This window comes from Lissotriton vulgaris, chromosome 8 (assembly GCF_964263255.1).
Source record: "Lissotriton vulgaris chromosome 8, aLisVul1.2, whole genome shotgun sequence".
Classification (NCBI taxonomy): Eukaryota; Metazoa; Chordata; class Amphibia; order Caudata; family Salamandridae; genus Lissotriton; species Lissotriton vulgaris.
In genome coordinates, this window is record NC_141696.1 from 38,351,766 (window position 1) to 38,372,042 (window position 20,277).

Genomic DNA, 20,277 nt, shown 5'->3' on the forward strand with positions numbered 1-20,277 from the left:
GTCATCCATGGGGCTTGTTGGGTTCTGGTTGTCCTCTGTACTAGTTGTTAGTGTTTTATTTTTGTTTCATGGTGCCGCTTTTACAGTGATTTTACCCGTCTGACTGGATTTTTTTATCACGGTTGGGCCCATTGCAACTTTTTTCGTGTTCGGCTTTAATTTTTTATCGCTGTTGCAGTAAATTTATTGCGTACATTTGATGCGTTATTGGGAAACTATCACATGTTACCGCCGTGTTTTGAGTACTACGTCAACACAGCATTATTTTCCCGCGATGGGCGGCGATATGCAATATTGCGTTAATCTATATTGGCTATGATTATCGCACGTTCTTGAGACTATACACCTTAGTTTCTTTGATTTCTTGGCAGTGGGTATCCACATTCAACATATTAGAATTTTGGTTTTGTGATAATATAATCATCCCTTTAATAATTAGCATTCATTTTACATAAAGTACATAGAACATAATAACATTTAAAAGACATCGCTAGCACATCCAAATCTTTTTAATCAAAAAGTGTTGTTTCATGTCCAAAAGAGTGTTGTGTAGATCCTATACAACCTATACAGCATCTGCGCGTTTAGACAACATACACTGCGGGCTTGGTGTCCAGACTGCTTCAAAGCACTGCTGAGAGCAGGAGAGCGAAGGGGTGGTATGTGGAGCCCACATACCTGCACAAAACCGAGGCACTGAGAGACATACCAAGTGCCAGGATGGAGTGTTGTAAGACAGGTGAACACAAACTACGCCTCGGAACCAGAAAGAGGCCAAGCGAGGCTTCTTCTAACGCATCCCGCCCAGCTCAGGGTCTTCTAACATTTGGAATATTCTAGGCCAATGCTTCTTAACCTGTGGTCGTAGGACCTTTGGGGTCCACAAGGTCTACCACGCGGGACTACAATTGTGTTACAAAATTGAATAGTATTAAAATGAATACAGCATATATAGAGAGTATAATTGAAAATATGAAAACTTTTTCTATATTTTATTGTGACTTAACAAATGCTTTTCAATATGGTTTTGTACGTAGTTCAAATCACATAAATTGCTTAGGCCGGCATTACCTAGTTCCAATAATTACTCAATGTGGGTCCCAAGCTTCCAATATTTACTCAATATGGGTCCCCAGCTTCCAATAATGACTCAGTGGGGGTCCCCGGATTCCAATCAAGATTGAATATGGGTCCACACAAGTCAAACGTTTAAGTAAGAACTGCTGTTCTAGGCTAACAGCAAAGCCACAGACAAGATTCCAGTAGCTTTACTGCAGACCGTACTTATAATTGGAAACTCCTAAGAAGAGTTGGCATCAGTTTGATCAACACTTTGAGCAAGGGTTGTGTTATCAGCTAAGCGAGTGGCAGTTCCTGTGGCAGGAAACACCTGGTTCTAGGTAGGCTTATCACACCAAAGGGGAGGATGAGGTGACTGATGCAGAGAGTATTGTAAGCAACTTTGTTTTAACACTGGCATGGCATGGGCCTTGCCACCTTGTAGGACAGCATGTCTTCAGCTTTTTGCTTTTGTATCCACTCCCACTTAATCATTACTGGAATCTGGGGACCCTACTGAGTCAATATTAGAATTGGAGGGCCAGGCCTTTCAACACCTTGAACCTCAATAAACTATACACACATTAAAAAAAAGTATTCATCAAACAAACGTGCAGATGATAAAATATGTTATTTAATTCACCAGTATAATACATTGATATTTTAATTTTATTAGGAAGGTTGAAGCTTTTCACTACTCAATTGAGGTCGCCCATCATCCATACTATTTTCCATAGTACATTCTGTTTGCTGTACTTGCACTGCTCCCAAAATCTAACTGAGGACACCAACTTTAATTTCAAATTCCTTCATGTTCACAATGTTATTATTTGCTACTTTATTCATATTTACTTTATAATTCTGTTAATATCATTTAATGTTCTGAGTATGGGCGCCCGCAGACCACTAATTAAGAACCGCTGTTGAAGGGGATTGGGCTTGGCGAGATATACAATGGTGTTTTGTTTCTCCTTCTAGTGTCAGGGGAGGGAAGACCTTCTGAACCGGTGGCCTCTGGATCTTGCTCTCCCTAAAACCGGTACAGGGCTGGCTAGTTTTAAACCACTGTTTTACGGATCTCTCTCATTAATACCGCGGCAAGAGGGGCTGATGTGTTGAAATCCTAACAGAGCCTCCCACACATTATTAAAAGAAAGGTACAGTTGGCGATGACATTAGGGTGAATATTTATCATAGAGTTGTGTCACTTTTGCACCACACAACAGGGTTAAAAAGCAACACAACCCTTACTTCTGATTTATCAAGCCACGCAAGGCCACCTTGCGTGGCCTGATTGGCTTGATAAATCCAGAGTAGCGCAACGCAGTGCACCGCAAATCACTGCGTTGCATTACTCTGCCCTGGGGAAGCATTCCGTGGGCATTGCAGTGGGAGTCCCAACAAATTCACCCATGGATTTTGGTGCATTCCCAGATTTACTTTTACTGATAGACCTGGTGATGCATCATAGTGCTAGGCCTCCCCAGGGATGATATAAGGAGGCGTAGCGAGGATAAATATCTTTATTTCTCCTCATTGTTTCCTGCATCTATGTGTGCAGCATTCTACAGCATACATAGAAAAAGGAAAATGCCTCAAGGGATTGTTTTTGTGAAGAAAGGTGTGCCTCTTTAGAAGTGTTCTCACGCTGGCACTAAGCAGCACATTGTGTGCCTGTGCTAGGAAAAGACAGGATTGTGTTGTATTATGGTAAATATGGCACAATCCTGCCCTTTCCCTGTCATGGAGCGCAGTGCAGCGAGGTGGATTGCAGCACTACGCTGCATGACCTTGTGATAAATATGCCTCTAAATGATTTATTACCTATAACTAACCTTGCCCTACCCTGAGCACCAATATAGGCCCAGCGACCTCACAAGGACTAACCAAACAAACGGGTTCGGAAGACTAGAGATGGCCCGAGTCACCCACTGCCCAAACGTACCAATATCTACTGGCTGACAGCCAATATTCCTCCTCCAAAGAAAAGAGAAATTAACTCAACAAGGATCCTTTTTTTGGGACATCAAACAGTGACAATATTGGAATGAGGCTTGGAGTTTGTAATATCCTATAGCTATTACTTCTGTGTAACATGAATCAGTGATAGCTATCTGGTTCATTTGAATCTTAGAACTGTTGCTGTGTTGTCTTAGTGATAGAATGTTTGTACTCAAAGGAGACAGTTACTCTAAACCTAGGAGCGATTGAGAAGACAGCTACACACTTGAGGCTGGAGTGTTGTTAACCTTTTACTTAATTTAATAAAGTATCCTGTACATCAACTATACAATAGCTTTCATCATCATTTCATTGGCGACGATCTGGAAGAAGAAAAACGAACCCTTATTCCAATTTCAACACTTAAACTCAAATTTAAAGAAAACCAAGTTCCATCTGCTCAAGACCTTCTTTAAACTGCTCCTGTACAACATCATCATAAAAGTCTTCATTCTCCTTCATCAGAAGAAAGCCTGCGATCGCTAACATGATTCTACTATTTTGAAGGACTTCTTCTGAACTCTTACCTGACAGTAAGGAGGTCTGGTGGTTGGTTTTGAGCTTGGATGCTTTGACTTTCATTTTTATTTTCTTTCTTTATCATTCTTGGTGAATGCCTCTTTATGCGAGCTTCTCTTTTGCCATACGAGGGCTCTGCGCGTGCATTTCACCTTAAAACACACGAGACTGAGAGCGTGCATACCTCTCCGCGCGAGCTTCTCTTTCAACATACGAGGGCTCTGCGCTCCGCGCACACATTGCATGTTAACACACGTGAGGCCGAGAGCGTGCCATAATACGTTATCCTTTCTGCTTTGACGCGAGTGATTTTGTGCTCACGTTCCTCAAGAAACATTCTCTTTCATTGGCCTCACGTCACAATACCTGGATATTCTCAGCCAATACTGCGCTTTGTTTTACTAACTCTGAACTACAACACTGACGTCTTCAGCAATATCCTCGGCTGTTTCCTGGTAACTGTTGTCAATTGCTTAGCAACACTCACGCTAACGCGCATGGCCATATTTTCATAACATTTGCTTATCCTCGCTGATTTATTTATTTATTTTTAAAATTTATAGAGCGCGACGTATGCCCATGGGCATCTTGGCGCTGAAACTCATTATGGCCTAGGGACTCAATGCATTTTAGTGGTGCAGAAGGGTGAAGTCATTATTGGTTGAACAGCCACGTCTTCAACAGTTTTCTAAATTGTAGCAGTGTGCAGTGTAGCTGATGCACAATATTCAAGTTATTTACATCGCGTGTCTTCTTCAATTTAGTGTGCAGCCTTATTTCAAAATCGCTGACACACACAGCCCATTCTGTAACATTTTCTTTCACAGCTTTCTTCAATTTTACTGTGTATCTATATTTATACATCGCTGACATACACAGCCTTTCCTTAATTTTCAATATTTTGTGTGCAGGTTTATTTCCACATCGCTGACACACACAGCTTAATTTTCAATATTTGGTGTGCAGCTTTATTTGAACATCGCTGACACACACAGCTCATTCTGTTAACACTTCGGTGTGCAGCTTTCTTCAATTTTGGCATAGAACTTTATTGTTACATCTCTGACATCGCTGACACACACAGCTTGTTACTCATTTTATTTAAGTTACATTGTTTATTCACAATGCAAAATGTTCCAGCTCCTCCTTTTTTTCTTATGAATCCAGGTGAGCCACAAATTCTTTGGAAAACGTGGAAGAATGTTTTCTTTAATTATTCAAGAGTTTGTGGAACATCTTTGAGTGCTGAACGCAAGACTGCTTTATTACTTCATTGTCTTTGTTCAGAAGGCCAATAAGTCTTTGAACATTTACCTGAGCTATCTGATGACTTAAGCAATAACTTAAATGAGTATGAAGTGTGTATTAAAAAATTGGATTTGCATTATTTTCCCAAAATTTCTAGAGTTTTAAAAATTTACCAATTTGGGAAACGTGTACAAAAGCCAGGTGAGTCTGTTGAACAATATCTCTCTGCGTTAAGGAAATTGGCATCCACTTGTTCTTTCGATACATCTACTGAAGAAAGACTTTGCGATCAGTTCATGTTGGGATGTTCAATTGAGAAAGCCAAAGATAACTTCTGGCAAAAAGATGATTCTTCTCTTTCTGAAGTAGTCACTATAGCTACAAATTTTGAACATAGCAAAGCGTGTGTCGAAGAAATTAAAAAAAATTATACTACCTTTAAAGAAGAAACACCTCATAGTATCTCTGTTAACAAAAAGAATGTTGATACCCACATTTCTTAACCTATCCAAAAAATGTCTAGTAATTTTCAACGTGCTCAATGGAAAGATAATTCTACGCCTTCCACTTCCAATGTAGGAAAATGTTTTAGATGTGGTGATGTTGGTCATTATGCCAATTCTAAAGATTGTGTTGGGTGGAAATCCACTTGTAAACGATGTGGGAGGAAAGGTCATCTTACTAAATCTTGTCGTAGTTCAAATGGTTATATTCATAAGAAAAGAATTCAAGAAGTCACTTGTGATTTTGTTGATGATTCATCTGTTAATGAAATTATTATTCAAATTCAAGATGGTACTAGTGGTCCATAGGAATGTGTTGACATAGATGGTTCTTCTGTTTCTATGCTATTTGATTCTGGAGCAAAGATAACTCTGATCCCAAATACTTTCTTTGAAAGATTCTTAGCACGTAAAATTAAGCTGTTGAGACCAGATATTTCTCCTAAAGCGTATGGTGGACAACTTATCAAATTGGTTGGTTATTTTAATGGTTCAATTCAATTTAAAAACTGATACACTGCATGGAAAGTATACGTCTCTGTAAGGGGTGACTCTCTTATTAGTTGGATGCATCAAAAAGAATTAGGTGTTTACTTAGATCCAAATGTCAATCCCGCAGTAAGATTGTGAGAGAACTTTGAAGTCAATTCTGTTGATGTAAGCAAGCCAAAATTTGAAGAAGAATTTCCTGAAGTTTTTAATAAACGATTGGGTTGTATAAAAAAATACATTCTCAAAATTAAAATTAGAGATGATGCCAAACCGGTTACAAGTAGAGTTGTACCTTTAATTGTTAAGGAACAAATGAAGGTTGAGTTAGATAAGTTGAAAGAAAATGGCATCATAGAAGAAGTTGAAGCTACTCAATGGCTTGCTCCAGTGGTTATGGTGAACAAACCTAATGGTGAGGTTCGTCTTTGTGTAGACTTGCGTGAATTAAACAAAAATGTTGTTGTGGATCATTATCCCCTTCCGAATATTAATGAAATGTTGACAATGTTAAATGGGGCTAAATATTTTACTACAGTAGATCTCACGTCAGCATATCATCAGGTGAGACTTCATCATGAATCTCAGGAATTGACAGCTTTCATTACTCCATTTGACACTTTTAAATATCTTCGCATGCCATTCGGACTAATATCAGCTGCTGCTGTATTTCAGAGGGTCATGGGAAAAATTTGGGATGGTTTGGTAGGCATTAAGATTCATCAAAATGATGTTCCTATTTTTGGAGAAGATGTTAATGTACACAACAAAAGAGTTTGTGAGGTATTGCAAAGATTTAAAGAAAATGGTATTACATTAAAGGCTAGCAAATGTAAATTTAATTTGATGGAAATTAACTATTTAGGTCACAAGACCACTCAAAATGGAATTAAACCAAAAAGAGATCTAGTTGCAACTATTAACAATCTAACCAGTCCGTCATCAAAAGAAGAAGTTGTCAAATTTCTAGGAATGACAGAATATTATAATAAATGTATTCCTAATTTTGCTGAGAAAACAAAAAATGTAAGATCTCTCCTCAAAAAGGGTGTTTCTTTTATTTGGAGTGACGTATGTGTAGAGGGTTTTGCAAAATAAAAGATTTCTTACGGAATGCTTCCAGTCTTCAAAGTTTTGAACCAGGTCTATTATTATGACTGATACAAGCTCAAAAAGACTTGGTGCGGTATTGTTTCAGAGACATAATGGCTTGGAGAAAACAATTCTTTTCATTTCAAGAGCTCTTAGGGGTGTAGAACTGAATTATTCAGTTATAGAAAAAGAGGCTTTGGCTGTTTCGTGGGCAATACAAAAACTTAAAAAGTTTATATGGGGTAATGAATTCCTAGTAAAGACAGATCATACACCGCTCAAAGAAATTTTTGAAAATAAGGGATTGGATGCTGTTTCTGCCAGGATTGGATTCTGGGTCATAGGTTTACAAGAATTTCACTTTAAAGTACAATATATTTATGTTGCTAGTAATTGGGTTGCAGATTGTTGTTCACGACTAGTTAATTCAATAGACTTTGGTGAGGACAAGTTAGATATAGATAAAAATATGGATGTCTGTGAGATTAGGGAAGGCATTATTAGCAAAGATGAATGGTTGACAGAAATTAACAAAGATTCTGTACTTCAAGCTGTTTTTGAAAGGTTAATGAATACTTGCTCTCTCTCAGACAAGAATAATGAAGCTTTACAAGCATTTTGGAGAGTCAAAGATGAACTCTCTTGTCAGGCTGGTTTTATGTTCAGAGGCTCTAGACTTATTCCTCCTTTTGCTTTGAGGGAAGGTTTAATTTCTTTAGCTCATGAAAGCCATCCAGGAATCTCAAAGACCAAAGAGAGGTTACGGATGATGTATTGGTGGCCAGGGATGGATGTTCAAATTGAGCGTGTTGTGCGTGAATATGGTGAGCATTGTAATGCTGATAAAACGTACAAATGTAGAACACAACCTATGACAATAGGAGATATTCCAAAAGAACCTTTGAATGAGGTCTCATTTGATATTTTAGGACCTATTCGCCTTTGAACTGTTGATAAATATGTTTTAGTTTTATTAGACATGTTTTCCAGATGGCCAGAAGTTGCTATTACAAATACTGATGAGTCTCGGGATGTTATTGCGTTTCTTGAATCTGTTTTTGAGAGAGAAGGTTTTCCAAATTCTGTATTATCTGATAATGGGGTACAGTTGGTATTTCGGAAGATGGAAACTTTCTTAAAACAGAGAGGAATTAGACATAAAAAATCCTCTGTGTATCATCCCGAGACCAACGGCATGGTAGAAAGATTCAATAAGTTATTGAAAGAGACTATACACCATGCTGTTTCTAATAATATGTGTTGGAAAAGTGAGGTTCTTAATAAAGTAAAGCATTATAGGATAACTCTACATTCTAGTACAGGTTTTTCTCCCTTTGAATTATTTAGAAGGAGAAAAGCTAATACCTTAGTATGTCCCTCGTGGGTTAATGATTTGACTGACAATTTACCTGTGAATCAAAAGGAAGAGTTGAAAGAAATTAAAGAACATAAATTAGCTGTTAAGAGGAAAAGATTATTTGATACAAGAAAAGCTACAAACAAAACGTATGTTCAAGTTGGGGACTTTGTCAAAATAAAGAATCCTTGTTTTTCTCTTTGTTCTTCTGGATCTAAATTTTCATCTCATTTAAGGGTTGTGAAACTGTTTGGAAATGCCATCAAAACAGAAGATCAACGTATCTGGAATTTGAATCGTATAGTAAAAATTGTCAAGAATGATGTTGTGAATATTAAACTTGATGTAAATGTTCCTGTTGGAAGAGGATCCCAAGCTCATAATTCTGTTGTGAGAAAATCGTTCAGAGTTTCAAAGAGACCTTCATATTTGAAGGAATTTGTGTAATATTATTTAAAAGAGGGAAGATGTGTAATATAGTATAGCTATTACTTCTGTGTAACATGAATCAGTGATAGCTATCTGGTTCATTAGAATGTTAGAACTGTTGCTGTGTTGTCTTATTGATAGAATGTTTGTACTCAAAGGAGACAGTTACTCTAAGCCTGGGTGCGATTGAGAAGACACCTACACACTTGAGGCTGGAGTGTTGTTAACCTTTTACTTAATGTAATAAAGTATCCTGTACATCAAATATATAATAGCCTTCATCATCATTTCAGGGTGTCTCTCTCAGAAAACACACACACACACACACATTCTCTCTCTCGCTATATTTGGTGTCTGGCTCTACAACTGATTCTGCGCAAGGGGAAAAGAGCAGAGCCTCTATACAGTGCAGTAGTAAAGTTTGTGTATAATATGTGTATATTCTTTTCAAGTCATAGTACTACATAGTGCAGCCTAAAATCACCACTTATGCTTTGTAGAACCACCTTTGGTGGATTTACCCCTAAGTTGCATCTGTACTGTTGCTACTAGTAAATCTATGGTCGCATTTAGAGTTGTATGAGCTCCCCCCCCGACCCCCCCCCATTTAGGTGATAAACACATACTCCTAATAGTAGGCCTAAATCTCCACCTGGAGTTAGTGAACTGCATTTAGGCAGAGATTTACACCAAGGGGCTGGTTAAGTACATATGTGCGAAAATGTATGTCCGTAAATTTACCTTTGTGAAGTGGGTTCAATATGTTAATTAATATCATGTAACTAAACATGGCATTCGCTCTGTCACTAAAGAGTGGGTATAAAGAACCAAGAACTGCAGTAAATTAAAGCAGTCAGAGAATATAACATGGCTACAGTGGTTTGTTGTTATGAGCCACTGAAGGGGTTGAACATTGAAGATGTCAAAAGGGGTGGAGCTGGCATTTCTCTTCTGCTCCCGTTAACAGGTGAACTATTACAAAATAATGGGGTGACCCATACTAGTCCAAGGGCCTGGGTAATGCTCGGTATAGAAAACAATGGTCCTAGACTAATTGCCTTAGGAAGGTATTCATTAAGGCAAAATCTATGAACAGGATACACATAGAACTCAAGTTACATCATACGTGTACCCCAGTAGTTTCTCAATTCAATAACTTTGAGATTAAACAGTCATTATTGAAGCTATTTATGGTACTTGTGTGTCTTTTTGAGTATATACTTAGTTGAATTGAGAAACTACTCGGGTACACTTATGATGTAACCTAAGTTCTATGTGTATCATGTTCATAGATTTTGACCTAATGAATACCTTCCTAAGGCAATTAGTCTAGGATCATTGTTTTCCATACCCAGTAACAGGTGGATGTCTTTGCTTCACCTCCTGAGTACAGAGGATGGTCCCACAGGTGTAGAAGTGACCCTCTGGCCCCAGCAGGATTTATGATGAGATCTGCAGTGCTGTCCTCATCTAGACTGGAGGAAACCATGCTAACAAAATACCAAAATATAGTACAGTGGGCTTGGGTTCCCTGTCCAGAGGCATATTCTCTTTCACCTCATGTTACTGTCTATTTCTGTAGTCTTCCACCGCCATACAGAAAGCAGATTTTTTATGTGTTTTTTTCACTGCAGCAGAATGTTTAATTATTTTCCCAGGACACTAAATGCAGTACAGACCCATTGAATTTGCCAATGCTTGTAATGTTCATTGTTTTGTGTTGTAGGCATTTTTCATACATGCTCATTGCCTCCTTGGGCGTGATCAGAAGACAAGAAACAATCATCTGTCAGGAAAGCTCTACATTGCCTCTTCTGGAGCCCTCATCTGGCAGGAACCAGATGTGTCAGTAGAATGTCACCCTACAGAAGACACGTGAGAGGGGGTCACTTGTTAAGCTCCAAGATCCCAGGAAGAGCCCAGTGTTAGATCCTGGAAGAGAGGAGGGAAGGAAGGTTGAAATTCAAGAAGAAACAAGTTAGCATTGCAGGAGAGGAGGAACAAAGTGAGGAAATAAGAGAGGTAGGAGGAGGAAGGAAAATGTTGGAAACGTGGGAAAGGACAGACTGAAAAGAGGAAGGGATTAATTAACTATAAATCAATGAAACACAACATGTGTAGGAAGTGAATTGAACTTGATAGACAATTGTGTCTCCTTTGTATCACACTTACTGTATCCAGGGGTTGTGTGTTTCTCTGCCCTCTTTCTCTGCCATGTATAAAGGAGGGATATAGAAAGGGAAGTCCACCTGCAGAGAAGAGAAATCCCGATTAGACGATGACCACACACACGCACACCCACACCCAAACACACACATGCAAACCTTCTATATTAATGTAAACTCTGACTTTGCACATATCAAGACTTACACACCAGAAAAACAGAAACAAACACTGATGAAAGGGATACCTGTGTGTCCTCCAAGTATTTTTATTTTATGCTAAGACCCTGGTAGGATAATATAAGTGCTCCCACGAATATGGTTGAGCTTATCCTGGGTTTTAGGGACACGGAGGAAACGCGTTGATGAAAGATGCCAATAGTGGGTGAGGGTCTTTAATAACAAGAAGAAACGTTGTCTATGGGTTGCCTGTCATTTGTGTCCATTGATGATAGGACACCTGCTTTTGTAAACTATATTGGTCAAGGATACCGTATACTACATCTCTTCTTCCCAGTAAAGATACATTTTTATTTTGTCTCTTGACACACAAACTGGTCCAGCTGACTGCTAATAGGAAGCAGGAGCAGAGAAGAATCTCAGCTACTGTTGTACCTAGGAATGCAGACACGATGAGATTGGCAATCCTCTACTCTACTCATTAATAAAGTTGTGGTAATGACAGAGTAATGGAGTGCTGCAGCGGCACATATCTGCCTATTTCTTTAGCGATGTATTTGGGTCACAGTCATAAGCGCCATACATAATTCAATTACTATACAGTACAATGCAAATGGTGCAACTACACCATGTACACTTAGAAATATATATATTAGTACACAAGGTTTGAATACTGCACCTAGTGTCTTTCATTATGAGTTTTAAAGTATGAGCTCACTAGAAACATTCAGGCTAACCTTGAAACAATAATGCCATTAGTGAACTTGAGGCCAGATGTGCGAAGCTTTTTTGCGTTCACAAGCAGCCTGATTCGCAGAATTGAGTTGTTCATACAAAAAGGCGTTTTCAAATTTGCAGAGCCCAAATTATGATTGAAAATTGGTATTAGGAACGGGCGTGTTTAGGGCATCCCGTCGTAATATTGAATTATATTGGTATGCACAAATGTTTTGCTACCGAAATGCATTCGCATTTTATCACCAACTCAAAGTTGGTGGTAAGCCGTTCCTGTGGAACCCCTTCCAATTTGAGCATTTTTTAAGACCAGGCAGTGGCCCCACACACCACTGTTTACTCTTAAAAAATAAAACAGAAAACCTTTAATTTTTCGATTTAAACGCATCCTATTTTCCATTAAGGAAAACAGGCTGCGTTTAGAAAAAAAAGATTTATTTATTTAAAAACCATCACAGACATGGTGGTCTGCGGACTCCAGCCTTACCAATGGGTCACAAACTGAAACCTGCCTTAACATTCATGAGGTAGGTCTATTTGGGACCCACTGGGAAGCGCAGAAAGTGTAAAACACCCATTTGTACATTAGTGTTTGCGAGACAGCAAATTGCAAAAATTTGCAATTTAGTAATCACAAACACTAAGCTTCATACATTGGCCCAAAGAGGCAAATTATTTGTACTATGTTGTGCAGGGTAACTAGACAAAATATCGAAATGGACATAATATCGACTCCAAAATATATGGATATAATATAGTGGTTAATAATATCGAAATGCAGGTAAGTAATATCGACTGTCAAAATATTATTTTTTAGGAATGATTAATTATTTTGAATTTACTTGTGTCTTAATTCTGTAGCAGATTGTGGGTTTATAGGGGAATAGGGTGGGAAGTAATTTAATTGTAATTAACTAATAATTTGTTTAAATTTATTTTGTAGAGATAATTAATGTATTGTTAATTAATTATTAATTGGTAAATCATTTTTATCAATTGGTAAGTAATTTTTATTTTTATTTTTCTAGGTTGCGCAAATAGCAGAAACCTTTGATATTATCGCTGTAGGTACATTTTAGCCTGCATACATTTTCACTTTTCTGTAAATAAAACCACATTTTTACATAGAGAAACGTGAGTAAGGCGACGCACCCAAGAGGTAATGTACATAACGTTACATAAACACCTCGAATGTCACTTTTTTAACAGTATCAGCCCGGGGGCCCATTAATTTTTTTTTTAGTTTAACCGACAAGCCAGATACTTTTTAAATCACTCACTTATAACCCCACCACCCACTCACATTCAACCCTCACACCACGCATAGTCATTGGATAAGTGCTCCCGGCGCAGCCGTAGGTAGTAGCACGCCGCATCCCGTAGAGGGGTGCGAAGACCCCAATAATGAAGCATGACACCAAGGGTCCTTTTGGTGTGTGAGGGGTATTTTAAAAACACTCTGTGCTCTCCACCATTGTAGGGAACACTTGGCACTTCTTTGTGGATTCTTTTTGTTTATACGTTCCTTGTGGTGTGCCATCGTTTCTCAAGTTTATAGCAGTTGCGCTTGGTGGTTCTGAGTTCTGGGATCTACTAGTTGGCTTCTTTAGAGGTTTTTTTGATTTCTGCTGGGTTCTAGGGATGACTCAGTGCATGTGAGTGCATGTGGTGATCCATGCGGTGAAGTTCTGGATGGCCTGGTCAAGGTCTGATGAGGCTTCTGGTTGTGTTGTGTTGAGAGCCTGCATACACTGTGTCTTGGTTACTTTGCCTCAGCTGTGGTGGCCAGAGCTGTGATGCTTCATGATGGCATGTTGAGCATCAGAGTTTGTGAAGTGAACAATGGTGTGGTCAGTAAAGGTGGGATGAATTTGATTTTGTTGCTGGAGGTGAAGATGGCGTTGAGTGTGTGTCTGGCTGTGTGCCTGGGTTTGCTGACCAGTAGGGTGAGCCCAATGTTGTGTAGCTTCTCCAGGATGGTGATAAGTTGGTATCGTCGATGTGGAAATTGGGGTCGCTTAATAGGATGGTGTGGTAGGAATCAATGGCTAAGGGGACAATGAGGTTGGAGATGGCGTTGCAGAAGGCCGGTCGGAGGCCCCGGGGGTCTATATATGAGGGTGCCTCTTAGTGTGGTTTTGGCATCGCCCTGTAGCTGAAGTTGAGCTTTTTCATTAGGGGGATGAGGTTGTCATTGCTGATGGTGCATCTGATGGTTTCCTTGAAGATGTTGGCAATGCCCTCGCCGTGTTTGCTGGTGTATTCTCTGTGTATCATCTTGCAGTGACCTGGAGTTGCAGTGGTGATGTCTGGGTTCAAGAAGGGGTTGCGCAACGTTTCAGAGATGAATGTTTTGTAATTTACAACCAGTTTACAAGTAGCTGTAACCCATTTGCAAATGGGAACGGGGTCCCTTGGGACCCCTTCCCCTTTGAGAATGTTGAAAAATATTTTTCCCACAAACCAGTGCCTAACTAAAACTGCAATTTAGTTATTTTTAAACACATCCCGTTTTCCTTTATCCTGTTTTCCTTTAACCCGTTGACTGCGGTGCCAATTCCGCTGCGGTTTAGTTTAGCTTAGTTTAGTTTTTGAATTTATAATGCACAACAGCTACCCAAAAAGGGTTTCCCGGCGTGGAAGCAGGTCAAGGCGTGATAGACAGAGGCCGTTCTATTTATCAAACAACCAGGTTTTTAGCGACTTGCGGAAATTGATATAGTTTGTCTCTTTACGGAGAACGATGGGAAGAGAATTCCAGAGTGAGGACCCTAGGTGTGAGAAGGATTTGCTGCCCATCCGTGCAAATTTAAATTTCGGGATGACATATCTTCCTTGAGTGGCTGATCGAAGATTGCGAGAAGGGATGTATGGATTAGCCAGGGCAAGCAGACAGCTGGGAGCACTGCTAGATTTAATTTTGTGCATATAGGTAAGCGCCTTGAATTTTATTCGAATCTCGATTTTCAGCCAATGTAATTTGCGTCAAGAATTGAGATAGGAATGGTTTTAGGGACTCCACATAGGAGCCTAACTATGGCATTGTGAGCCATATGCAGTCTGTGAATTACCAATTTGTTTGATCCCACTAAGAGCACATTACCGTAGTCAAGCCTTGATGTAATTAAGGCATTGCCTACAGTTTTTCTGGTCACTTCTGGTAGCATCCAATACATTTTCCGCAGCCATTTAATGATGGTGTAACAGGTGGCTACGACTTTAACTGATGGGGGATGCATACCAAGGGCCTCATCAATTATGATACCTAAGTTGCGCACTTGTGATGAGGGAGATCACCCATTTTGCATGGTCAATGTTGCTGGTTCCAGAGGTCTTTCAGTTTTCCTAACACCAGCACCTCTTTTTTCTCTCCATTTAATTTCAGAAAATAATTTTGTATCCATAATGCTGTGTTATTTAAGCCAGTTTTTAGAGTAGAGGGGTTGGCAGTGTTATGAGCAGATAGGGGAAAAATAATTTGAGAATCATCGGCATCGGAAAACATGGCCAATCCGGATTTCTCAGCCATCTCAGGACGTGGCCCCTGGCCGTCCTCCGCACACGCCCACCGCGACGTCGGGCGGCACGCAAAGGGTTAAGGAAAAGGGGCTGCATTTAAGCAAAAAAGGATTTCTCATTAGAAATCTATCACAGACATGGTGGTCTGATGACCCCAGCAGGCCACCATGCCTGTGTCGGCTGCGATTTCTAATGGGTCACAAATTGCAACCTACCTCATTAATATGCATGAGGAAAGTCTATTTGCTAACCACTAGGAATCGCTAATGACACTCAAAAGAGTTTCATACAGTAGGAATACTGATTTCGTAATTGCGATTTTTTAAGGATCGAAACGTTAATGTTAAGGTTAACAATGTCCATATAGTTTCCTTGACCCCAACATTCGAAATATTGTTGGGATTAGGATTCATGTAAATGATTGTATACATGCAACAGGATGTCTGTATTTTGTTAACTCGTGTCGCTTATGTTTGTCTTGTACATATTTCACCAATGATGTCACTTGTCACTCTTTTTTCACTTTATGTCACAAAGATCACTTCTGTTTTATTGCAATACGTTTATGCATTTTGACAGCCATATTTGTCTCTCGTTTTTTATAGAAAAGGAAAAGGAGTAAATAAATCATTCTTTGGGAAATCTTTGATCTTTTGTGTGTTCTTACTGTTTGTTTTCAATAAGTCTTTGTAAAACTAGGAAGGCATTTTGATTATTCTGGTTGCTTTGGTATTAAATATGCACTAACTTAGTTATTGTACTACCCAACAGAACCACTTCTTTGTTATTGCATAAAAAGCCAGATTCTGATGGACACAAGGTCCCCCATTAACTTTAATGATGCACTTTCCCATCAGACAGCTTGGCTGAATTGGTTAACACTTCTACTATAGCAAGAGGCTTGGAAAATGTACTCTCATCCTTTCTCACCTTAAAAGGTAACTTCACACGCACTAATTCTCACTTCATAAGAGAACATTTCTTTGCTTTGCGTTTGGGATCAGCGTAAAGCTTATACTTCTCTTGATGTAACAAAAAGTTGTTTTTAACTTCTTCAAGAGACCATTCAGATAATTTAAAATGTTTCAACCAGCCCTGATTATCCTTGGTAAATGGTACTCTGCCTCTCATAATAGTAAAGGGACTGTGCCCAGTGACGGTGGGAGTCACGTGATACATCTACAGCATTTCTCTGACACCAACAACCCAATCATGTTTTCGTTGGTTTGCTAACTGTATAGAATCTTTAATAACTCGGTTGAATCTTTCAACTTCACCATTCCCACTATGATGATAAATTGACGTGACCTTGTGTTGAATCCCATTGCGTTTAAGAAAATCCTCAACTAAAACACTCTTGAATTGAACACCATTGTCAGTTATAGTTCCCTTGGGAAGGCCCTTTCTCTGAAATATTCATCCATGAATTCCAAAACACTGTGGGAATCAGCACGCTCCACTACATTGATGTCCATCCACTTAGAAAAATAATCTACAGCAACCAGAATAAATTAACAGCAACCAGAATAAATTGATTGTGTTCATTTCTGACAAAAGGACCAGTAATATCGAAACCTAAGGTTTCCCATGCCATATCTCGGCAGGGAACAGGAGACAGGGGAGGTAACACAACAAGCATTGTCACACAACCCTATTTACCTTGGTATCCATCCCGACTACCAATTCAATTCTCTCATGATTATTGCTCTTAACAATTCCCAAATGTTGCTCATGACAGATATGGATTATTCTCACTCTTAAGTCCTTAGGAGGGACAATCTTTCCTCCATGTAAAATGTTGCACCAACCAAGGAAAATTCTTCACGAACGTCAGAGAATTGCTTCAATTCCTTACACAAGGATTTTTTTATCGGGCCATTCTTGAGTCATATAAGCCCTGACTTTGGTTAAAACTTCATCTTTGGCTACTGACTCATTCCATTATACAAAGTCTAAAGCAGCATCCCCATGTGTGATATCCGTCCAAGCTACTTGCATATCCTCCACAGTTTCTGTGAAGGATTCTAAGGGTAGTGGTAACCTACTCAAACAATCAGCCATCTGATTCTTCACTCGTGGGATATAGTACAAAGTGTATCTGTAGTCAAGCAATCAAACTGACATTCTAGCAATCCTGGGTGTGGCCTTGAGCAAACTTTCAGATGACAAAACTTTGATTAAAGGCTTGTGGTCACATCTTAATTCTACATGGAAACCCCAGATAACATTTCTGAACTGTTCAAGACCCCAAACTACTGCCAAAGTCTCCCTTTCAATAACTGAATAATGCTCTACCGCAGGAGAAAGCACCCTGGAAGAATAAGCCACAGTCCTCTCTCTGCCATTAGCTTCCTTCTGTGACAATACTGCACCTAGACCCCTATTGCTTGAGTCTGTGGTAATGATACAAGGCAGTGTAGGATTAAAACCAACCAACTCTTAAGCATTACATAATTCATTCTTCAAACGTGTGAAATTATTTTGTAAACAATCAGACCACACAAACAAGGACCTGCTCTTCTACAATTGTCTTAGATTGTAAGTCTTGTCTGATACATTTTGAATAAATTGACTATAACATTCCACAAGCCCTAAAAAAGACCTCAGTTCATCCTTATTTAAAGGGGAAGGGGCATCCTTAATGGCATTCATTAAATTAATTTTAGGTTTAATACCATCTTCAGATATTTCGTGCCCTAAGTAGTCTAAAGATTGCACACCAAATTTACATTTAGATAGTTCAGCCATCAAACATTACTCTTGCAGTTTACCAAACACAGCACAAACTCTCATCATGTACATTCTTTATCTCACCCATGATAAGGATATCGTCGTGAAAAAAGAGAATCCCAGGCATACCCACAAATAACTTATACATTAGTTTTTGGAAGACGGCAGCCGCCGATGCTAGTTCAAAGGGCATTCATAAGAAACAGTAACAACCTTGAGGTATCATAAATATAGTCAAACTTTTGCTAACATCATGCAACACAACTTGGTGATAAGCTGATGTGAGGTCAATCACAGAAAACCATTTAATGTTCTTAATGAGATATAAGCTCACTGATTTTAGGTAGGGGAAATATCTCAGCTGCAATATCATCTAGCACCATTTCTTGCTCTGGACCATTGGGATTCAAAATGATGTTTAGATTTCTTTGGTCTATCCACCCTAAAACTAAGGGCCCTTTAAGAGCGACGTACAATTTCCTTTAAACTCAAATTTAAGTTCTCTGTAACCTAAGAGAACAATTTTCTCCCCGGTGAAGCTTTCAGGTGTCACATCAGGAGGTATGAAAGATGAACCAAGAACATGTATAACATTATTTTCCCACTGAACCTTATCAATGATGGTGTAAGGAGACCCTATATTGGCCACTATGAGCATTTGTAGCCCACCAAGATGTATTGAACAAACAGGTTTTGACTTGCATTGTAAACTTAAGAGGTTCACATTGTCAGAAACCCCTAAAACACAATCAAAATCTTTAGATTGTTCTTCTGAATGAGATGAGTCTGAATTAAAATCATCATTATTCTCGGTAATTAAAGTAACATTTTTCTTATTACCTTTATTGCTCCTACAAACCTTGGCAAATTGACCACTTAAGCCACATTATGCACACTTCTGATTTTGTGCCAGACATTTCTTAAAATAAGCAAGATGATTCTTGCTACCACATCCATAAGACTTCAACTCCTTGTTTAAATTCTCCTTGCCCATAGATGTACGCAAATTGGCAAGCTTATTTTTGCAATTACTACCAACTTTAATTACAATACGTTTCTCATTTATTTTGGAGCGCTAGATATTGCTTTAGCACACTTATTAGTTACTTCAGCCGTTTTAACTAAAGCCACAACATCAGCTAATGGAGCTTCCCCATGAATCCAAAGACGTTCTTGAACATGTTCATTTTTCACAAACAAAATGATCTGGTCTCCAATAAATGTGTCTTGTAAGGAATCAAATCTGCATGTTAAGGCTAAGTTCTTTAGATCGGAAACAAATTCTTCAATAGGTTCCAGTTTTCCCTGTCTTCTATCAATGAACTTGCGGCGATCTATGGCTATGCATACTGAGGTGTAATAATATTTATCTAAATCTTCTAGAGCATGAAGAAAAATGTTTGTGTCATCAGTAGAACAAACTTTTTTCAAACCCTGAGGACCAAGAGAATGTAGTCAAATCTTGTTCTTCTTGGTCTGGGATAATTCTTCCTCATTTTTTTGTTTTTTATTACAAACAGCAAAGGTATGGAACCTTCTCCCAATCCATACTAATAATATAAAGAGAGAGCCCAAACCTTTGAGGCGGGCAATCTCAGTAACCACAGCACCAATCACAACACCCAATACAGCGTTGTTAAGGGCAGTTGCAGCAGAAGGACATAGGCTATGCAGACGGCCACCATATACATTTAAAAGGTAAAAGAACCGTGTCAGCAAAGTAGTCCCTTGTGGGCGTGTCTGCGTTCTGCTGTGGGCGTGTGCTGGGGCCGTGACTCAAACTGCTGTGGGCGTGACAAACGCTGGGGGCGTGTGGTAAGTACCGCCCTTCATGCCATGTGAGTCATACATACAAGCGCCAATTACTCAATTGCGCCGCATCAAGGAGCACGCTGAGGGCGTGACACGCTGGGGCCGTGACAAACGCTGTGGGCATGATTATGGGGTGCCAGGGTATTTAAAGGGACCAGGGTGGGATTAGTTTTTAGGGTGTAAAAGGCAATAAAATAAAATAATAAATAAATAAAAATAATATAAATAATGCAATTTAAAAGAATAAGGGCCAGATGTAGGTCGGCAAATACCGGTCGGTAACGGCCGAAATTCGGTAATTTCGGCCGTTACCAACCGGTATCCATGAAATGAGATGTAGGAGTCTAATTTTTTCCGATTCGCAAAATATGAGTCGGTATTATTCCGAATCGGAAAACATGAGTCTGTATAATTCTGAATCAGAAAATATGAGTCGGTATTT

The 20,277-nt window shown here is 39.2% G+C and overlaps 1 protein-coding gene across 1 annotated transcript in view; it reads right to left on the bottom strand.

Annotated features, from left to right (window-relative positions):
* Positions 1-20,277, bottom strand: part of LOC147693339 (transient receptor potential cation channel subfamily M member 2-like) — a 1,947,553-nt gene that overhangs the window by 105,355 nt on the left and 1,821,921 nt on the right. The window contains exon 22 of the mRNA XM_086935940.1: positions 10,870-10,946. Within this exon, the coding sequence (XP_086792066.1) occupies positions 10,870-10,946 (77 nt within the window). The remainder of the gene's footprint in view (positions 1-10,869; positions 10,947-20,277) is intronic.